The sequence below is a fragment of the Rissa tridactyla genome, chromosome 4, assembly GCF_028500815.1.
Source record: "Rissa tridactyla isolate bRisTri1 chromosome 4, bRisTri1.patW.cur.20221130, whole genome shotgun sequence".
NCBI lineage: Eukaryota > Metazoa > Chordata > Aves > Charadriiformes > Laridae > Rissa > Rissa tridactyla.
The window spans coordinates 71,063,628-71,083,687 of record NC_071469.1 but is presented as its reverse complement, the minus strand read 5'-3'; the positions used below and the strand labels follow the sequence as shown (position 1 = coordinate 71,083,687).

At 46.3% G+C, this 20,060-nt stretch overlaps 1 protein-coding gene across 1 annotated transcript; it reads right to left on the bottom strand.

Annotated features, from left to right (window-relative positions):
- Positions 1–315: 315 nt before the first annotated feature.
- Positions 316–15,979, bottom strand: LOC128908645 (E3 ubiquitin-protein ligase RBBP6-like). The gene is made up of 13 exons (XM_054199294.1): positions 15,814–15,979; positions 14,829–14,928; positions 13,720–13,771; positions 9,784–9,828; positions 7,320–7,408; positions 7,105–7,201; positions 6,140–6,279; positions 5,701–5,876; positions 4,838–4,941; positions 4,262–4,395; positions 3,527–3,623; positions 3,369–3,424; positions 316–1,111 (listed from the first exon to the last, which is right to left on the bottom strand). The coding sequence occupies exons 1-13, from the start codon at positions 15,977–15,979 to the stop codon at positions 316–318; spliced, it is 2,052 nt and encodes a 683-aa protein (XP_054055269.1).
- Positions 15,980–20,060: the final 4,081 nt, after the last annotated feature.

The following is a 20,060-nucleotide window of genomic DNA, read 5'->3' as shown; positions in this document are numbered from 1 at the left end:
TCAACCATGAAGAGGTTCACAGTACCTGAAACTCCACCCAAAGTAATGAACGGTGGTTAAAACTAAGATGCCCCAGCAAAACCTTTCACGTTGCATTGTCACAACTCACAATTCTGAACAAAATGTTCACTTCTATAAAGCTCCAATGTAAAGATCCAGCTGCAATATTTCAAGGGCAGCACAGTCGCCTTCATGCCGTTACTTGCAACACTTGAATTCGTTCACATTTTAAGAAAATTTGATACAGATGACTTAAGAATTCATTCTTTTTTTCATTATCTGTCGTTCCGTGGAGTGACAGATTTCACTTTTTAGTCATCCTTCTCTTTGCTCTTCTTCGATTTTTTTCTTCTTGTGTTTGAGTTTTGTCCCAAACTCAGCATTGGGAAATCCTTTATTCTCATCCCCTTTTCTTCTCTTCTGGTGTTTTTTACATTCATTTCCTTTGCCATCTTCCAGCGGATATTCCATGTCCTTCTCATTTGATTGTGGTGGATCTTTCATGCCGTGGCGCTCTCTTCCAGAAGGTTTTTCAGGGTCACGTCCATCTCTATTATGACTTCTGTGGCTTTGCCCACCAGGAGAGTCTTCCCTGCGTCCCCGAGCATATGGCAAATTCTCTCGTCTGGTCCCAGGTGGACCAGACCTATCTGGAGAAATGCTCTCTCTATTTACTGCTGGTCGAGGTTGAGCGCCAGCAGCAAAGCCCTTGTAAAACTTTTCGTACCATTCTCTATAGTTCCGTTCCCATTCTCTGTATCTCTCCTTTTCAAAGCGACCTCTCAGGTCAACAGATCTGCCATGGTAAGCTTTCATATCATACGGGGGAACTTCTCGGTATCTCTTAAAGTACTGCCTTTCTCCATCCCCTCGAGGTATAGTCCGTTTAGTGGGAGACTGGCCTCGAAACGCTGGAGACCTTGACCTAGAGCGATAGTTACGACTCTTCCCTTTGCCTCTTCTTGGATAGGGTGGTGATCGCGAGAAGGAACGAGAAGGGGAACGCCTAAATGATCGAGAGTAGGAGCCAGAGCGGGAAGAACCTGATCTTGACTTGGAGTGGGTACACGAACTTCTAGAGTAAAATGAAGCACTATAGGGAGACTTGGACCTTAGAAAAAAAAACAACACAAAAACCATAAATGAAGTTAATTCAAAACAGTCACTCTCCTGGTTGATTTTTTTCCTCCCAAAATTAGTTGTTTGGGGGTTTTTCCCCTCTCCATATGCTTATGTCAAAGCTGCTTTCAGCTGCTGACATAACGCTACTGCAAATTGGAGAACGTGATAACATGTAAAAGTTTCTGCTTACAAGAGAGAACACCTGCTGCTTTGATAGTGTAAAAGCATAGAGGAAGGGTAAGTTTATATCCACCATTTCTGTCACATGAACTGCCACAGCTCTTGATTGACTGAAGGTGGCCTATACTGGCTTCTGCTGGTCCGCAAAGGCACACGTGTTTCACTACTCAGGCACGACATGCAGTGCAAACCCTTTTTGGTGCAGTAAGACGCAAAAAGAGCAAGTCTTAATGGCTACAGTGCACTATCAAACATCAAGAAGACACGATTCAGCCTGAAGACAGTAAAGCTCCATTTTAAAATGCCCGCTCAGTCCATTTAACTTCACTACTGATTTGGCAATTTGTACAGGATGCAAAATACAGCAAAATACGGATTGTACAGCAATTCTACATACAGGACACTTCTAGCCACATGGCCTAGCAAAATTTTCCACATCATAGCTCTAACCAAGGATAGTGACGGCTTCTGAACTCAGCCTCTAGTACTACAACCCATTGCCATTACTCTAGGAAAGCTACTGGCAGCGTTACTAACAGAGCTGTTCAGACTCCTGCCCATGTGATTTTTGGGGACAGAAGACATGAGCTACCCTGAGCTTTTTCTTCACAAGTTTTGCTTTTATTAGTTTTTAAAGAACCATTTCACATTATTCTGCATATGTTCATTAGCATCATTCCTCCCCTTTAGGAAGAGACACACCTGCTCCTTAACAACTGCTGCCCAATTCTAACGGTCCGTCTGCTGTAGCCTCTGCCATATGTGAGCTAGTACCCTACATATGAAACCCCCATCGCTGCTAATCCCTTGAATCATCCAGTCCATCCAATGACAGAAGGATGGAGTGGAACTCCTCCTCATTCTTCTACACAATCTGCTTCTCCCTTACGGACTCTGCCCTGATTTTAAAGAGGAAAGAGAACAAAGCGGGAGCGTGGTGGCGAGCATTTTTCTCCCTGCTTTCTGTTCATTTGAGATGACACTCATTTCTTGATCTTCACACTTGCCCTCCACATCCTCATCCCCGGCACGTCCCTCAGTCTTCTCTCCTCATACTCAGCTTTGCGACTGTGCATGGAGGCTGCCCATGCTGAAAAGAGACTCCCATCTCCCGTGTGCCGAGTGCCCACCGCTCCTCTGCCACTCCTTGATACGCTTAATGCTTCCCACGTTGTTGATGACATATTTGGCCTGTTCTTGTCCCTGAACTGTTATTTTCTTCCTTACTGAATTTCAGATTTCAGACAATCTGTGGGATGGATCCTGGTTTCTGTTATTTATTTATCTTAAGATTTTAGAAACACAATGCACCCTTACAATCTACCTAGAACAAATTTATACCAAAAGGAAGGACGAGCTTGACACTGCGACAATAGATAAGGCAGGCTCCTCTCTCTCCCTCTGAGAGAAAGCAGCTTGGCTGTTGGAGATGACTATATTGAAGAAATTCAAAATTGTCAGAAACTAACAGCACTGACTTTTCCAATCATGTGCTCAATCAGTATCAACTAAGTTGTCAAAAAAAAAAAAAAGAGAATGTTGGAGTCTGGTTTCTATCAGGAAATCAATTTTTTCAGCTCTGTTCAGCCAGCAATCAAAAGCGTGGCTTTCCATCCGATCCTTTGATTCTGTTTCATTTTTATATGTAACTATAGTGTCCTCAAAAAAACGTCGTTTCTCAGAGTCCTCTTTTCAATCATGTACCGGGGTTTTATGTTAAATAATCTCACCGCAAGCACAGACTCCCTCCGTCAAAGCCAATTCAAATTAAGCCGTTTAAACATTAATTACCACTTGTATTCTCCACAGCTATCTGTGCATTCTTTCTTCATTGTAAATCAGCTGTTGTATAAGGTACGTGTTATGGCCTCGTTACAAGCAGTAATAGATTGAATTGCTGTGGAATACTTACAGTTCCCAGCCTGGTCTGCCACCTGCTGAGCGAGGTGTACTGGCTCTCGTTGGATGACGACCTTTTGGAGTCGGGAGAGGACAAAGAGAAAAATCCCATTCAGTGTATCTGAAGGCCATTTCTTTACAGAATTTCTGAAGTTATAGTTACTTACCAGTTGTGGGCACTGATTGTCCTTGGGGGCCCGGAAGACTTGGTAATGCTGGTTGTCTTCGTACAGGAACCTGACAGGCCTTGTGAGTAAATGCAGACGGTTGGAAAAGAAGCTCTACTAAATGCAAGAATCACTGCATATGTTGAAATACAACTTACCTTCTCTTTCAACAAACTGCTGACCGACAGCCAGGGAGATGCAGAAGGTTCAGCAGCAGTCACCAGAGCAGCAGGAGGTATAACACTATCAGCATTGCTACAAAAAAAACCCCAAATTTTTATTGTTCAAACAGTCTTTTGAAGGGCTACTGTCATGTCTGTAAATATTTCACATTTACAGTGTTTCAGTGTTTATTATCCAATCTGTACGCGTCACTGACTATGCTGTGTATTACTGAGGATGACTCTGACTTATCGTAATATTGATTATAGAAATACTGTAGAAAGAAGTACTGTGAAAACACCTGGCCTATTTTACCCAGGATTGTGCTTTTACACTTTTCATGGAAATATTATTTCCTCGGTACTAAAGAGAAATTAACCCACTCAAGAAGGTTTGCCATAACAAAATGGTTTCTTTAGGAATTGCTAGCCCCTTCAAATGAAAGGGCTCCTGGGGAAAAAGCGTTCCTCTCTCAGGCTAAGCCTGTACGGAATGACTGATACGGGACCCAAACAAGCAATACTTCTGAGAACATTCTTGCAGGAGGCACACTTCCGACTTTTCAAAGTGTCCTCTTTCAAAGTGAGGACTTTCACTAAACAGAACTTCCGCAGTTATCTGAAACTGTCACTAATGAGACGTAAATGGCTGGCAGCGCAGCTCAAGGAGAAGAATCTAACTTTGGCATCCTGGTGTCTTTTATGTTCATGTTGATCTACAGATTTACTTACTGAAAAGGTCCAGGAGGTGCAACAGTCATAGTCATGAGTGCTGGTGGAGGTGGTGGCGGCTGCTGCTGCTGCTGCTGAATCGTCTGGTGGAGCCCTTTTGTGTAGCCACTTCCATTGCTGAAGCTGTTCACAGCCTAGAGGCAGAAAAACATTTACCACAAGGTAATATGAAACTTCAGTAGATACATGAACAAAAGCCTCCACAGAGTAAAATTACTTGTGTAGTCCTGTAAATGCTGTCAATCCTAAAATGAATCAACACACAAATACATGCACACATCGCCTTAAACACTGAGAGTAACAACTGGTCACTCAGAGTACCTGTATCTAAAATACTTCAGTGTTAACACCGAATTTGACAGTAAGGCAATCACGTTAAACAAAAGCGCGACCTGAATTTGCCCCACTGTCTCTAAAGAGTTGTCAGCTTCTCCAGCAACAGATAATGGATTTGAAAAGTAAATGTAGCCGATTTAATTTAGCAGGTTTTGAGGAGATGTAAACTAATATTTTCTTCCCTTTTGGCTTTTTACAAATAGACTTGTCTTACAGTTTACGTAAAAGTCATCCTGTTACCTTGCGTAGGAACATGTTGGCAATTAAAGCATCAGGGGAAACGTCTGTCTGATGACACGTTGGGCACGTGTGTTCCTCAGACTCCAGCAATGTTGTTCTAATGCCTGTGCGTAATTAGAATCATCAAAGTAGGTTTAGCCAACAAAAGGAAATTTTGGAGGCTCCAATCAATCATAAAAAGAGATATATGATTAATGAGTGAATATGGTCTTGAATTGAGAGCATGAAGCTATAAATGTTCAACCATGGAAATCATTTCTAGGATGCAGCAAATAACTGTGCGGTTTTGATATTTCACTAACGTAACATTTGAAGACGGCTGCGTCTGGATGTTTTGACTGTCCTTTTTTCCACTCTCTAGTACAGTGAGAAGTCACCACCCTCCAGGTTAATGAATAAAACGCACCTCAAAAGAACATCAGAAGGACTGAGTTGCGAAGGTTTTAACCAGCTCTCCCGTGGAGAAGAATGTGGATTAAATGCCTAACTATCGGTTTGTGGCAGACCACAGTAAGGTTGGCTATACTGAGCCGACCAGAGTTGGCTATACCATTTTGTGTGAGGGAAAGGGCTGTGAGAAAAACTAAATGCATTCAATATCTAATACTGTAATCACCTGCGCAGCTGTGCACTCTTCTCACGCTTGTCCTTCCGCATGTAAAGAGGATTTAACAAGATACGTAAAAAAGGAAAAAAGCTTTCTGCCTTTTTTTTTCCTTTATACGAGAAGAGTCCTTTCCTATTCAGTGGACACTCAAGTATGGAATAGAACTGGTAACAAAGACATTTTGTCATCTCCTGTTTCTGCTTTCAGAAAATCAGATGTGGTGTTTGGAGTGAACGAACCGGGGAGTAACACTTACATTCATCACAATAACTGTTTCCACAGCAGGGAATAACGGCCGCATCAGTCATTATCTCTTTACAAATGAGACATAACAACTCATCTGGAACAGGGTCTTCGGAGGAGGAGGAGGAGGAGGACGGCTCCGCTGGTAAGAAGGGAGGCTTCTCCTTCTTTCCGCTAGCATAAGCTTCCCTGGAGGGCCGGGTGAGGAAGGAAAAATTTAACAATGGGTACGGGAAAACTTTTCCAAGCTCTGGAGTTCCCGGGGCATGAACAGTAGGACCGCCCTATTTTAGTACGAGAAAGCATCACGGATTTTGAGGTTAACATACAATGACAATGCTTCCTCCCCCGTGGTTACAGATGCCGGCCAACTTGGCTGCATTGCCACTCAGACATTTACGCATGGTTTCTCTCCTTCACCTTTTGGTCAGCCCAACTAGTTCCATACTTACGCATTAATAATTGGTATTGCATATGTTCCGCTCTTTGTCAGCATAGCACCCTTTGTATTGGGATCTTTCACCTCCATCATGAAACTCCTTGGAATGCCCGTGCTTTTCTTAATTCTGGCAACAGGCTCAACATTTTTGTCCTGTTAAGAAAAGGAATGCAGACATAGCTCGTCTTAAGACCCACACTTAAAATGACACTTTGATGATTAATTTAAGCAGCAAAAGCCCTTAATTCTCTCCTTCTACCTAGCCTAAGGGTTACTCGACCAAAAATACTTGTTTTCCTACAGAAATATAGCCAGGATGTTTCAAGGACTTGAGCAGCATTTTGAACTCCGTGGACATTCTTTTGCTAAACTTCAGCTTCCGCAAGGATTACATATGGCTTAGCTCACCATCCACTCAGAGGAGAGGCACAAACCCACTCCTCCTCCACAGCGCAATGCAGAGGGAGAGCCCCATTCAGGGCTCTGAACCAGTCACTGGAGAAACTTAGTTCACCATCGATATGTACGAAGGTTGCATATGCATTCGGCGACTAAAGTTAGATGGCGTGAATACTCAACCAGAGACTTGTGTCATTAAAACACACAAATATTCAATAGGTGGGGTCAAGAGAAACATCTTCCTTTTATACGGAATTCTAAACACTGTGAACTGTCATTAAAAAGCGTTAAAACCAGAAAGATTTTTAATAGTATTGAAATACATAAAAATACGCATGACAGTTCACAGAGAAAGATCTATGGACATATTTAATAGCTACGACCAAGAAAAAAGAACATTTTACCTTTTAAATTCCAGGTTTCCCTTGAATTTTGAAGGGGTTTGCAACATTGCCCTATAACCTCTGGATTTCACCCCACGAGAAACAATGCCTAATCTGAGTGTTCTTGTATTTGTTATGTAATTGCCAGGTGAAAAAGGAAAAGCGAAGTAACACCAGAAGTCCCCTGCACTCTTACCCCATTCGTTGGGCAGTTCTTTATGTAGTGGCCAGGTTTTCCGCAACGAAAGCATATATAGGATGGTGGAGGCGTATCCCAGGGTTTGGTCATGTAACTAAAGGGTTTTTGAGAAAAGAAGAAAAAGGTATGCACGTGTCTCTCTTGTTAAAACAAACATCTCTACAATTTGTCCACAATCTTCAAAGAACAGATTTGACGTTATCGACACTTACTTGATTGGATTGTATTCACGGCAAGACTGCATCATCATAGCTTTTATTTTGTCTTCTTCGGAAGCATTGGCTGCAGCCAGATTGTCGGTCTGTTTAAGAGGTAAGCATTTGACACACGCATTAGAAACACATTTGCGCCCACACAGCCAGAGACGAGACCACTCACCCCATCCTGTAAAGAGCAGCACAACGCTAGCTGGGGCTGCATGAAAACAGCTGCTTATAGAAAATACTGTTGTCCTGAAGGTGTTCTGGGCAGTCCTTACGCCATCACATGACGTTTATGTGCCCGTTAACTTCTTGGGCACTCAAAACCTTAGGCTCTGTTTGCACTTCACATCAAGACTCGTGTAACCAATCCAGTTTTCTTCCAAGCGGACTGAAGCCATGTGTAGAAAAAATGACGCTACCCAGTACTCTTCAACTGATTTTTAAGCTCCAGACTACTGGAAGGAGGAGATAGCCACTGTACGTTTACTGGAGAAAGAGGTATGCAACTATCAGTATTTACGCTCTGCAGCGTTAAAAGGACACTCAACTCAAGAGTCGGGGAAGCTCTTTCTGCTTGCTGAAATTCAGCTTCAGACACAGAAGTGTTAAAAGGAATCAAGCTTTTTATAATCCCTCAGCAAGACAACAGACTCTTTGCAGTAGAAGTTTGGCCATCACGTGCTCTCGGCAGTCCAAACCACGTGTTTGGACTCCCCCTACTAACTTCTTCATATTAAGTGATTTAACTACAGTAAGGAAAACCTGCAGGTTTTTTCCAGTTGACTGTGTCCTTTTAACATACAAATTGTCATATAAGCCTTGTGCACCGCTAGATCTTCAAATTATGGAAGCCCGCTGGATTTCTTTAAGCAGCATTTCTTAAAACGCTTTTATTACACACAAGCCCAGTTACAAGCCGGGTCTAAGGGACTGACTGTCAATGATTTGGACCTTCAGGTACCCATCCTTCAGATCAGCCCCTCGTGGCTTTGGTTTTATATGCATTCATTCACAAAAGCAACAAACTAGTTTCTACATTTTATTAAATGGTTGTTTCTTAGACATAGTGTTTTCTCAACAGTAACATAATCCAGAGGGACATCTCTGAAATCATTTCCATTAACATTTACAGAAAACTTTACAGACGCTTCACTCATTTGTTGGAACCCAAACGGTTTACAAAGCACGTCCAAAACCCACAAAACATTACTAGGAATAGACCAAAATTGAAATACAGCATTTAATACGTCGTAATCACAAACCAGAAGCCTGATAACACATTGCCTCCATGCTAAGCCAGTCTGCACTAAAGAGGTCAGAGAAAGTAACAGGTTTGAGCTGCCGTATTTTTCTGAAATACTTAAATTCTCTCAAAAGCCTAAAAGTGTACCCCACTTGGACAGTTTTTCACATTTTAGAGTAAAACTTCACGTGAGGTTCCAGAACTTCACAGACAGGACACGTTTAGGGACAGCACTGATGGAGACCACTGTCTTTTGGTGGATACCTTCCAAACTCTTTCTGTTTTTCTTTATTCCCCCCCACAAATGTACACATTAGGAAACGTGTCTCACACTGCAGTGAGAGAGGGAAGAAGTTCCCAGCGGGAAAAGATTCCTCTTTCTTGGAAATGAACTCCCGCCTTTATTATAATCTTTGTAACTTTAAAGACTGGTGTTTTAATTGGCTAGCGCTACGCCTTTTCACAAGGTGCAATTGCTAGGGCTTTCCCAGACAAAGTTACGCATTGTTGAGCAAAAAATGCAAGCAGTTCCAGAGCAAAACACGGTATTACAACAGTTTCAGAGGTCACATCTGCTAATACGCCACACATAGACATTGGTAGATTCCAATAAATGATTAGGCGCTTTTTCAGAATTTACACAGTCTGCGTGCAAACAAATTAGGTTGTGTTGCTCACTGTAGATGCACTACAATTTATGAAGTTGTGCAGCTCTCAAAGAATGGATCTGTAACTGTAATGACCGGCAATTCAGAAATAGCCATGCAAGTGTCCGCGTTACAGAAACGCTTCTATTTTGGCTGTGGCAAAGCCCCCTGAAATGTCCACACCTTGCAGCCAATTCCATTCTTCTGTAAAAAATGTTTTCGTTTCCAACACAAAATTAACGAGATGTATGAAAAATGGTAAACAGCGTCTGAAGGGCTTCTTTTTTGTCTCTTGAAGATGAGTAATCCTGCAACGTTACGTTGAGGCTGATAAGGTACTCCCCTTCTCTCTGCCCAAGCTGGGAACTGCTCTTTACAGGATAGTATCAAAATACACACGCATTGTAAAGTTAAAATAAATACTTTAAGTTATTGAAAATTAAATTAAGGTTTTGTTCACATTACAACAGCTATCCAGCTATAGACCACAGCATCAGAGTTAAAAATACAAAGCAAACGATTTCTTTGGGGAGGGAGTAGGGGTAAGTATTTGACAAGATTATATATATATACATATATTTACCTTCACAAGCTGGGCCAGAGAAAGAGGTGCAGGAGAGTCATCAATCTGTTCACAAAACATGAAACACATATTCAAGTTCCACAGTCAAAACACAGCGATAGTTCACCTCTACTCTAGTCTGAGAGTAACACTATACCCTCTGGGCGTCACTGAAAGAGGCGTTTCAAACCCGGTGTAATTTGTCTTTGTCCAAAACAAAGTCCAAAACTATGAGAGCTTAGGAGTGCCCGTGTGGTTAATGAGAAGAAACTAAATGAATCGAACTGGCTTGAGATGAACTGCTTGCTCCCGAATACCTCAGAGAGGGACCCTTGTCAAATGCTCACAACTGCTTGAAAGTCGAAGGGGTAAGGCGGCTGTCAATTTTCAGCTGAAAAGGTTTTTAAAAAAATATTTATTTGAGAAGGACCCATCACTGCGGGAAACTTATCTTCAGCGTAGTTTGTAAACTAATGGTTAATTTCCCATCATTGATACAGGCACATGGTTATGCTTCTAGGAACAGAGTGTAGCTGCCTGTCAAAATAAAGCACCCGCACATCGGCCCTGGAACATGAACTCTGCCCCTCCGCTCAAGAAGGTTAAAAATGCCAAGCTCGCCATACCCCACAAAGCCCAAACAAAAACAGCAATCCAAAACATCAGCCAATAAAAAGAACCCATCACCTTGTCTAGAAAAAGAATAAGCTGCTCAAATTCCTGAAATGAAGGGGTTTACTACGACAGAGATCCTTGCAGTCACTGACACAGCCACACTAAAAGGATCCCCTTCCGTGCTTTGGCTGTAGTAACAGCAGGAGAGCAGCACACATTTGCAAGCGTGGAATGACAGCTAACGTAAGAACAAGGTGATGAAGCAATAGCCAAAGAATAAGCTTTTGTGCATCCTGTTTAAAACAATCTTAACTAATGTTAAGTTTGCTGCTTTACTCTACAGCAACAATTGGCAAGCTTTCCAGTGATTTATTCCTACCACGCTAAGATCCAGGTTCTGCTTTGAAATACATCCAGAAACATGCGTATTTCAAACAAAACAAAACAAAATCCCCACACTTTTGACCAAGACCTGAGGTAGGTTTCAGACTAAAGCTAATTGTGTCTCCAACACTAGAAGCACCTGAGGCTGCGCTGATTTACAGTGAGAGAGAGGTCACGTAAAGAGCGATGCGAGGCTTCTGCCCTCCCTCCTTTGGTTTTTTGGGGGCTTTTTTGAGACACCTCTGTTAGCTGGTGGTAAGATGCTACTTAGAAATATAATGCAGACATGGCAGGGAACACACGAGGCGAAAAGAATGGTAACTTTATTTATGAACATGTGATTCCTGTTTATACACATGCTAGCAAACAACAAGAAAAATAATGCTTTTCAAGAAATAAAAACCCATCGGAATTAGATCAAATACTACAAATGTGGCTTACATAAATGCACTACATTAAGTGCTGGGGTCACCGGGTCAGTTAAAGTAACTCCAACTCGAGTGATCGGATCCAGTGATCCAGGGTTAGTGTAATGCCTCACACCACTCTAGTGAAGAAAAAGCAGTTCTACTTCAAATAACGATGAAAAACTAAAACCATCACACAGTAAGTTTTATACTACAAGGACTATTTTGAAACACACAGTTTCACACCGTATTCAAGCCAAGTGCCAAATCCAGACCTAGACCACTACCAGTCAAGTATTTCCCTGGGTTACTGATCTAGATTTTAGCAGCAGACTGACAGCGTTTTCAAACCTCAAGAAAAATGCTGCCCCTTTTCCCAATGTAAATTCAAAGTGGTGGTATACTAAAGAAAGGCTTAACCTTTGGGAAATGAAAGCAGCATCCAACCCTGAAAACACCCAGATCCAAAAAGGTACTGCAGGCAGAAGTTAAGAAAAGTGACAGGGATTTTACCCACAAATGCACCACGCTATGCACAAATGCACCAGAGCGGGCAGGGGTGAGCGGCCCTGCTCCCTGCCCCGCAGGGAGACCCTGGGCACAGACCCCAGCCCCCCAGACCCAGACCCCAGCCCCGTGCCTGCCTGGGCACCCAGAAGCTCCCTCCTCTTTGCAGGCAGCCTTTGGGCTCAGTGCTGCTCCGCAGGCAGGGATCATCTCCCAGGGCTCCAGCCTGGAAAGGGGCAGCGGAGGCACCAGCTCAGGCTCCGGGCAGCACCCAGCTGCTCCCAGCGAGCATCCCTCCGGCACCAGCCCAGGGGACCCTGGGCTCCCCGGGGGATGTGTCCCCCGGTGCAGGGAGGCCCGATCCCAGCAGAGCATGAGCAGCCCAGAAAGGCTTCTCCCAGCCCCTGGCCTTGCAGGGGTGGGGGGAGAGGGCAAGCCAAGCTCCCGGCCCTCCGAGCTCCCCAGAGCAGGGTGCCCACCCCACTCCATCCCCACGGTGCCTGCTCCAGCCTGCCCGGGCAGTGGGGGTGCCCACCTCCCTGGAGTGGGGCCCTACCTCTGGCAGCACAAGTGTCCTCTCCTTTAGGGCTTTCATGATGCCTCCTAAATGTCAGCACACACAGAGAGGTTTTGGGCCCCAGGAAGGGCTGGGTGTGTTGTTTGAGGGGTCAGGAGCAGGGGCAAAGGGCTGCGTGGGGAGCAGGGGAGCAGTGCTGTGTTGTGCCCGTCACCAGGCACCGGCAGTTGCAGCTGGAACACGGGCCATGGCAACAGGAGCGCAGTGGGGACGGGAACAAGCCCCCTTACAGGGCGGGCAGCTCAATACATACATGCCCCCCAAAGTTAATAATCCCAACACATTAGACTTCCTCCCTGTCTTAAGCGGTTCTTCCTAACCATGCCCTCATTTAACAAGTGGGTTTGCCCAGAGCATTGCAGACTGTCTTTGGGACGCTGGGGCAAGTGCAGCACGTCCTTCCAAAGAAGTCTGGATGTACCGACATGCCAAGGAAAAACCCAGCCTGTCCTCATCTACAAGTGCTAGCCCAGGCTCCAGGCAGCGCCTTCTGGGCCTTTGAGCCACCGACCCTTCACCATCCTCCGTTCCTTACCATCTCACCATACAACAGCTCTTACGGGTTAGTAGATGAGCAGCCACAAGAGAAGCCCAAAGGCAAAACCCCAGAGGAAACACAGCTACAATTCTGAAAAGCAATCAACAGGTCCCAGTGACACCAAGGGGTCACTGCAGTCTACGGGCAGGGCTGGAACGTGTACTTCTGGTGGCATTTGATCCAAGGCACCTCCTACAGAGCACCCAGCCCTGCTGGGACAGGCGATGCTCTCTGCCTTGGCTCAAACAGTATCACTTCAATTGTACAGTTTTTAGGAACAAATACCCAAGTATTTAAGGACATGAAAAGGAATCGGAACTGTCCTCAAAACGTATGGGATGTGTTGGGATCGGTATTTGTTGAGCCCCCGAGTCAAAAGCAAGAAACAGTACCAAGTTCAGCAATAATGGTTTCTCAGTGGCTTTTGAAAACATTTTCAAAAAGCATTAGGCAAAAAAGTACTTAAAAACAAAAGCTAAGTGATACAATGGGAAAAGGGAAAAAAATACGCTCTAAACATTTTTTGTTGCAACAAACAAAGACCCCACACACCCCCATACAAACATACATATTGGCTAGCTACAGACAGATGTAGCACATCAGTGTGCAAACCTTGAACCAGCATGATCTAAAAACCATCATATATCACCTGTTCAACACAAAGTCATACAGGAAATAGCCTGGCATGTTCAATATGAAATACAATGCATTTGAGGCACAAATACCAATATTCACATTCGAACTGCGCAAGCGATGGCATTACTCAGTCTTTACTACGCTGAATAAGATACACTGTATTTGCAATATATACTGTGTTTTACTGGAAAATACATGAAGTTAATGTTTGCAGAATTAACACAAGGCTATTTGTTTAGGATTTGCTTAGAATGTCTTGTTTAGAATTAAGGGTGTTGAAAAAAGGGTGAGATTGTGTTTTTACATACCATTTTTGATGTTCCACTCAGTGGCTCAGTTCCGCCTCTAGAAAAAGAAATAAAGGTGATCAGAACTTTAAATAAAGCACTCGTAGCAAACATAAAGCAGTGAAAACAGATCACAAAACCTGAACATCATAACATTATGTTCTAAATAATCTAGTGAATATGGAAATTCATTTGCATACATAAACTGTTCTCTCTTGGTGCACTCAGTGCAACTAATAAAACCCTCCAAAGTCACGTTTCTTTGGCCATACAGTGGTTTCTTCATCCATTTACCTTGAAGAACATACTACAAGGCAAGTAACGCATGTTTGAAAGGCCTCTCCACCATTGCAGCGTACTTTCATCATTCCCAAACATCAGCCCCTCTCCCAGTGGTTTCTGCCATGTTTCCAGCTGAAGGAACAGAAAGCTCACCTGCCTGGTTAATTGTCAACATTAGCACAGCAGTGCTGGTCTGTCCTTATCCCCACGTACGGGTGTTTGTTTGATCTTTGATGCCAGCAGCATCTACCCTCTCATTTTGGGGCAGCATGACAATACCCGGGGAGGGTGCCAGCCAGCCAGAAGCGGAGGATGCATTGACAAGGTAGCACTAAGCACACATATTTCAATACATACATTCACCCCCAAAGCAAGGCCACGTTTATAAGCACAAGGCTGCCGTGTCCAGAATTACTAGGGAGTGCCTGAAGGCATCTCCTCTGAGATGGAAACAAATTATGAGTTTACACTACAATGGCTATCTGTCGTTGCTATAAAAGCAATAAAAGCAAACGCATATAATAAGGGAGCTCTCCACGGAGAGGAAACAGGATCTACAACTTGGGTCTCAGAAGAGCCAACCCCAAGGACAAACCCAGGAGAATCCTCTTAAAAGTTACCGTTGATGGAGTTGGAACCCCATCTCCCAGCAGGCCTAAAAATGTCAGCCTACTTCGGGACAGATACGGTAACATCTGCCCCACGACGACAAACATTTACTGCAGCTTTAACGAGAGAGATACAAGCAGAATGCCTCCGTAAACTAATAGCCATTAAAAAAGTTCACACGTTGAAACCCCTAGCCAAGAATTCAACGCTTTATGGACACTCACATGGCAGATGTTTTGCCGGCAGCTTTAACTCCTCCAACAGGGATTCTTCTCACAATTACTGACGAGTTCTTAGCAATCAGGGCGTTGTCATCTGTGTACTCTGGAACAACATAAACACAGAAAAAAAATCAGCCAATTTGTAAGAACGCATATTAATTTGTAATTACATAGCACTCCAGAGGATCCTTTTGCAGCTATAAATGCAAAATCCTATACGTAACAGCGCGCTGTTATCGTCTCAACATACTAAGAGGACTTTTCAAGAAGCACATACTTCTTCACTGAGTTGTGATTACGCATGGAAACAAAGAAACACACTTTGTAAAAATGCTATGACGTATATTACAGTAATACTTCAGGGGCTAATATATTTATGAGCATCAATGTTTCACCTAAAACTTTCCTTTCGGTTTCTCAACTGCCATAACAGGATCTCCGTGTTTGGCCTATTTCAAAACATTTTTTCTCCCGGTGACAACAACTGGGCCCATCACAGTTTATTGCCGTCGAACGTTCTGGGTTTAATGCTCTGCTTTACACAGACCCAGCCGTTACAGAAGGGACATCAGCCAGGCAGCCATTCAGCCTGCTGGCATTCGTCAGGCTAGAAGTTCATTAGCAACTGAAGGCAAATTCAGAGACCCTTCTGCAGCAAAGCCCTTCAAGCAAATTAAACCTTTTTCAAAAGCTCTTCACAGTTTTAGTCAACACTACGAGAGAAATCCGGGACTCCCAAAATGTACCTCTACCTACTCTGCGAGGCCCCCAGCACAAGTCACAGCTCCCGATGGCGGCCGAATCTCATCATGGCTTCCCGCCCCGCTTCATCCCCGCCCCGCATCCCTCTTGGTGCTCCCCACGCCCACGACACGGGCCCCGGCTGGACTCGGGCCACCTGGGGCGACCCGCAGAGAGCCCAGCATGGCTCCCGCAGGCCGCGGCCACCACGGGGGGTCCCCGAGGCCCCGCGCTGCTCCCCACGCACCTGCTCCAGTCTGGGCGTTGCTGATCTGCAAGTCGCTGGTGGCCGCCTTCAGCTTCTCGCGGGCCATGATCTGGCGCTTGAGGTCCCGCAGGCAGATGTTCAGGCCGCTGAAGATGACCCTGTCATACGCCAGCTTGGCAGCGAACTTGTAGTGGATGCACGACATGGTTGTGGCCAGGTGGTCCAGGGGCCACGGCGTCCACAGCGGTACCAAGTGTGGCGGCCTCTGTGCTGGGTTGGGCTGGTGGCAGCGCAGGGAAGGGCCCGCCGAGGGGCCGGGGAAAGCGGTGCGGGCTGAGCCGAGCTCTGTCCCTGCTCCCTCTCTCCCACACAGTGTTGCCAGGCCTGGCCAGTCACTATGGCCACTGGGCAACGGCCCACCGCCCCACCCCCACGCCTCAGGGGACCCAGCGCATTGTGACAAAAGGGCTGTCACTGCCCCTGGCTGCTGGTGTCCCTGGTGTCCCCTGGCCTGTCACCGGCCACTGTCCTGTCACCCCCCAGGTCTGCGGGGTCCCTCCTGTCACCCCCAGGCTGCCACCCCCGCTATCCCCTCCTCCGGGCAGCCAGACGAGCCAAGACAGCCTGGGGGAGATGCAGCCGGCTCTGCAGTGTGGCGCCCGGCTGCCCGCACCGCAGGGCCAGCGAAGGCAGGGGACATCTCAGGGGGGCTGAGTGTTCCTTGGGGCAGCTACCGAAAGGTCAGCCAAAGGGGCCAATGACCACCCGGTTTATGGCCACAAGCCAATGTACTTCCCAACCATGGCACACCCACAGCGGCGTGAACTCTGTCTGGAGAGGAGGACTAAGAAGTCAGGAATGAACCATCAGCGTTAGGAGGTGCCCCAGGACAACCTTTCTTGCTTTCTCAACCATGAAAGCTGCTGCTGCAACAGCCCTAGCGCAGGAGTTCGTGCCTTGAATGACCAGGTCGAGTTCTGTTGAGTAATATGCTACGGCTTGCAGGTGCTTCCGGCCCAACTGGCTATTCCTTTCTGTTCATATAAATATAAAAGCCTTCTTGTGGTCTGGCAGGGCTAAGGAGGGAGCTTCCACGACTGCTTGCTTTACATCTTTAAATGCCTTTTGGGTTTCCGGAGTCAGGAAATCCTTTTGATTTCAGTGCTGTCCTCTGTATAAAAGACATCATTAATTTTGCTCTTGGTGTCTATTTTTCCTGTTAATGGTCATTTGGAAGCCCAGGTTTTAATATGGTAGCCTTGCCCGTAAGCCTGTGGTGGATTATACGTATTCATTCCACAACTCGCCCATCGCCACAGTCCAAACCACAGCAGCAGAGGAAAAAAGCCCCACTGTTGGATATGCACTAAAAGCCCATCCTCTGCCAGAAACACTCTCCTGGGAACCTGTCCCGGTGAAGTCTCATTGGTACAGGGACGGGCATCTATGTTACTTTTGAAATTTCACTGAGGAAGGGAAGGATACCAGCCTTCCACCAAGACGGGTTTGTCACTAGTCTGAAAGGAGATCCCTGGCTATGCCTGGAGAGCAAACCTATTCACAAGCTCACACGCTCTCCAGGGGCTGGGCACTGGAAATGCCAATAGAGCTCTTAGGGCCGTACAGATGAAAAGGGGAGTCTTGCGCCTGGAACCTTCCATAGATTTGTTCCTATGCCTAAAGGCAATTGGTTTTCCTCCACAGACAGGCTGGGCAGTCTCACCTCGGTGCCCGGCAGGATCATGCAGCAGATCTTCCTGGAAACTCTGCTGAGGCATGGAATATAGGGAGTGCAATGATAGGACATGGGGCAACGGTTTCAAACAGAAAGAGGGTCGATTTAGATTGGATATCAGGAAGAAATTCTTTACTGTAAGGGTGGTGAGGCACTGGAAGAAGTTGCCCAGGGAAGCTGTCGATGCCCCATCCCTGGAAGTGTTCAAGGCTGGGTGAGACTTTGGGCAGCCTGGTCTAGTGGGACGTGTCCCTGCCCATGGCAGGGGGGCTGGAACTAGATGATCTTTAGGGTCCCTTCCAACTCGAACCATTCTGTGATTCTGTGATTCTGTGATCAGCAACAGCCAACATGGCTTCACTAAGGGCACACGGTGCCTGACAAATTTGGTGGCCTTCTACAACGGGGTTACAGTGTTGGTGGATAAGGGAAGAGCAGCTGACATCATCTGACTGGACTCGGGCAAGGTATCTGACACTGTCCCACATGACATCCTTGTCTCTAAATTGGAGAGACATGGCTTTGACAGATGGACCACTCGGTGGCTAAGGAATTGGACGGATGGCTGCACTCAGAGAGGTTTGGTCAACAGCTTGATGACCAAGTGGTGAGCAGTGATGAATGGTGTTCTATTTAACATCTTTGTTGGTGACATGGATGTTGGGATTGAATTCACCCTCAGCAAGTTTGCCGACGACACCGAGCTGTGTGGCACGGTCGACACGCTGGAGCCATCCAGAGGGACCCGGACAGGCTGGAGAAGTTCAATTGGGCCAAGTTCAAGGCCCTACACATGGGCTGAGGCAATCCCAAGCAAAAATACAGACTGGGAGGAGAATGGTTTGAGAGCAGCCCTGAGGAGAAGGACTTGGGGGTGTTGGTGGGTGAGAAGCTCAACGTGAGCTGGCAATGTGCACTTGCAGCCCAGAAAGCCAACCATATCCTCGGCTGCATCAAAAGAAGCATGGCCAGCAGGTCGAGTGACATGATTCTGTCCCTCTACTCTGCCCTTGTGAGAACCCACCTGAAGTACTGCCTCCAGCTCTGGGGCCCCAAGCATGCAAAGGACATGGAACTGTTGGAGTGAGTGCAGAGGAGACCACAAAAATCATAGAATCATAGAATCAAATGTTTCCTAATATCTAATCTAAACATATCTAATCTAAACCTCCCCTGACGTAACTTGAACCCGTTTCCCCTCATCCTATCACTTGTCACCAGGGAGAAGAGGTCAGCCCCCATCTCTCTACAACCTCCTTTCAGGTAGTTGTAGAGGGTGATAAGGTCTCCCCTCAGGCTCCTCTTCTCCAGGCTAAACAACCCCAGCTCCCTCAGTCGTTCTTCATAAGGTTTGTCCTCCAGACCCCTCACCAGCTTTGTAGCCCTTCTCTGGACACGCTCCAACACCTCAATGTCCCTCTTTTAGCGAGGGGTCCAAAACTGAACGCAGTACTCGAGGTGGGGCCTCACCAGTGCCGAGTACAGGGGGATGATCACTTCCCTAGTCCGGCTCACCACACTATTCCTGATACAGGCTAGGATGCTGTTGGCCTTCTTGGCCACCTGGGCACACTGCTGGCTCATATTCAGCCGGCTGTCAACCAACACTCCCAAGTCCTTTTCTGTCGAGCTGCTTTCGAGCCACTCTGCCCCAATCCTGTAGCGCTGCATGGGGTTGTTGTGTCCCAAGTGCAGGACCCGGCATTTGGCCTTGTTGAACCTCATACCATTAGTCTCAGCCCATCGGTCCAGCCTGTCCAGATCCCTCTGCAGAGCCAACCTACCCTCAAGCAGATCAACACGCCCGCCCAGTTTAGTGTCATCTCCGAACTTACTGAGGGTGCATTCGATCCCTTCATCCAGATCATTGATAAAGATATTAAAGAGAACCGGCCCCAGCACCGAGCCCTGGGGGACACCACTTGTGACTGGACACCAACTGGATTTAACTCCATTTACCACCACTCTCTGGGCACGGCCATACAGCCAGTTTTTTACCCAGCGAAGAGTACACCTGTCCAGGCCATGAGCAGCCAGTTTCTCCAGGAGAATGCTGTGGGAAACAGTGTCAAAAGCTTTGCAAAAATCCAAGTAGATAACATCCACAGCTTTTCCCTCATCCACTGAGTGGGTCACCTTATCATAGAAGGATATTAGGTTTGATAGGCATGACCTGCCCTTCACAAACCCATGCTGACTGGGCCTGATCACCCTGTTCTCCTGCATGTGCCGTGTAATGGCACTGAGGAGGATCTGTTCCATGACCTTCCCAGGCACCGAGGTCAGACTGACTGGCCTGTAGTTCCCCGGATCCTCCTTCCGGCCCTTCTTGTGGATGGGTGTCACATTTGCTAACCTCCAGTCAGCTGGGACCTCCCCGGTTGTCCAGGACTGCTCATAAATGATACCAAGTGGCCTGGCGAGCACCTCCGCCAGCTCTTTCAATACCCTTGGGTGGATCCCATCCGGCCCCACAGATTTGTGCACCTCCAGGTGCTGAAGCAGGTCCCTCACCGTTTCCCTTTGGATTACGGGGGCTTCATTCTGCTCC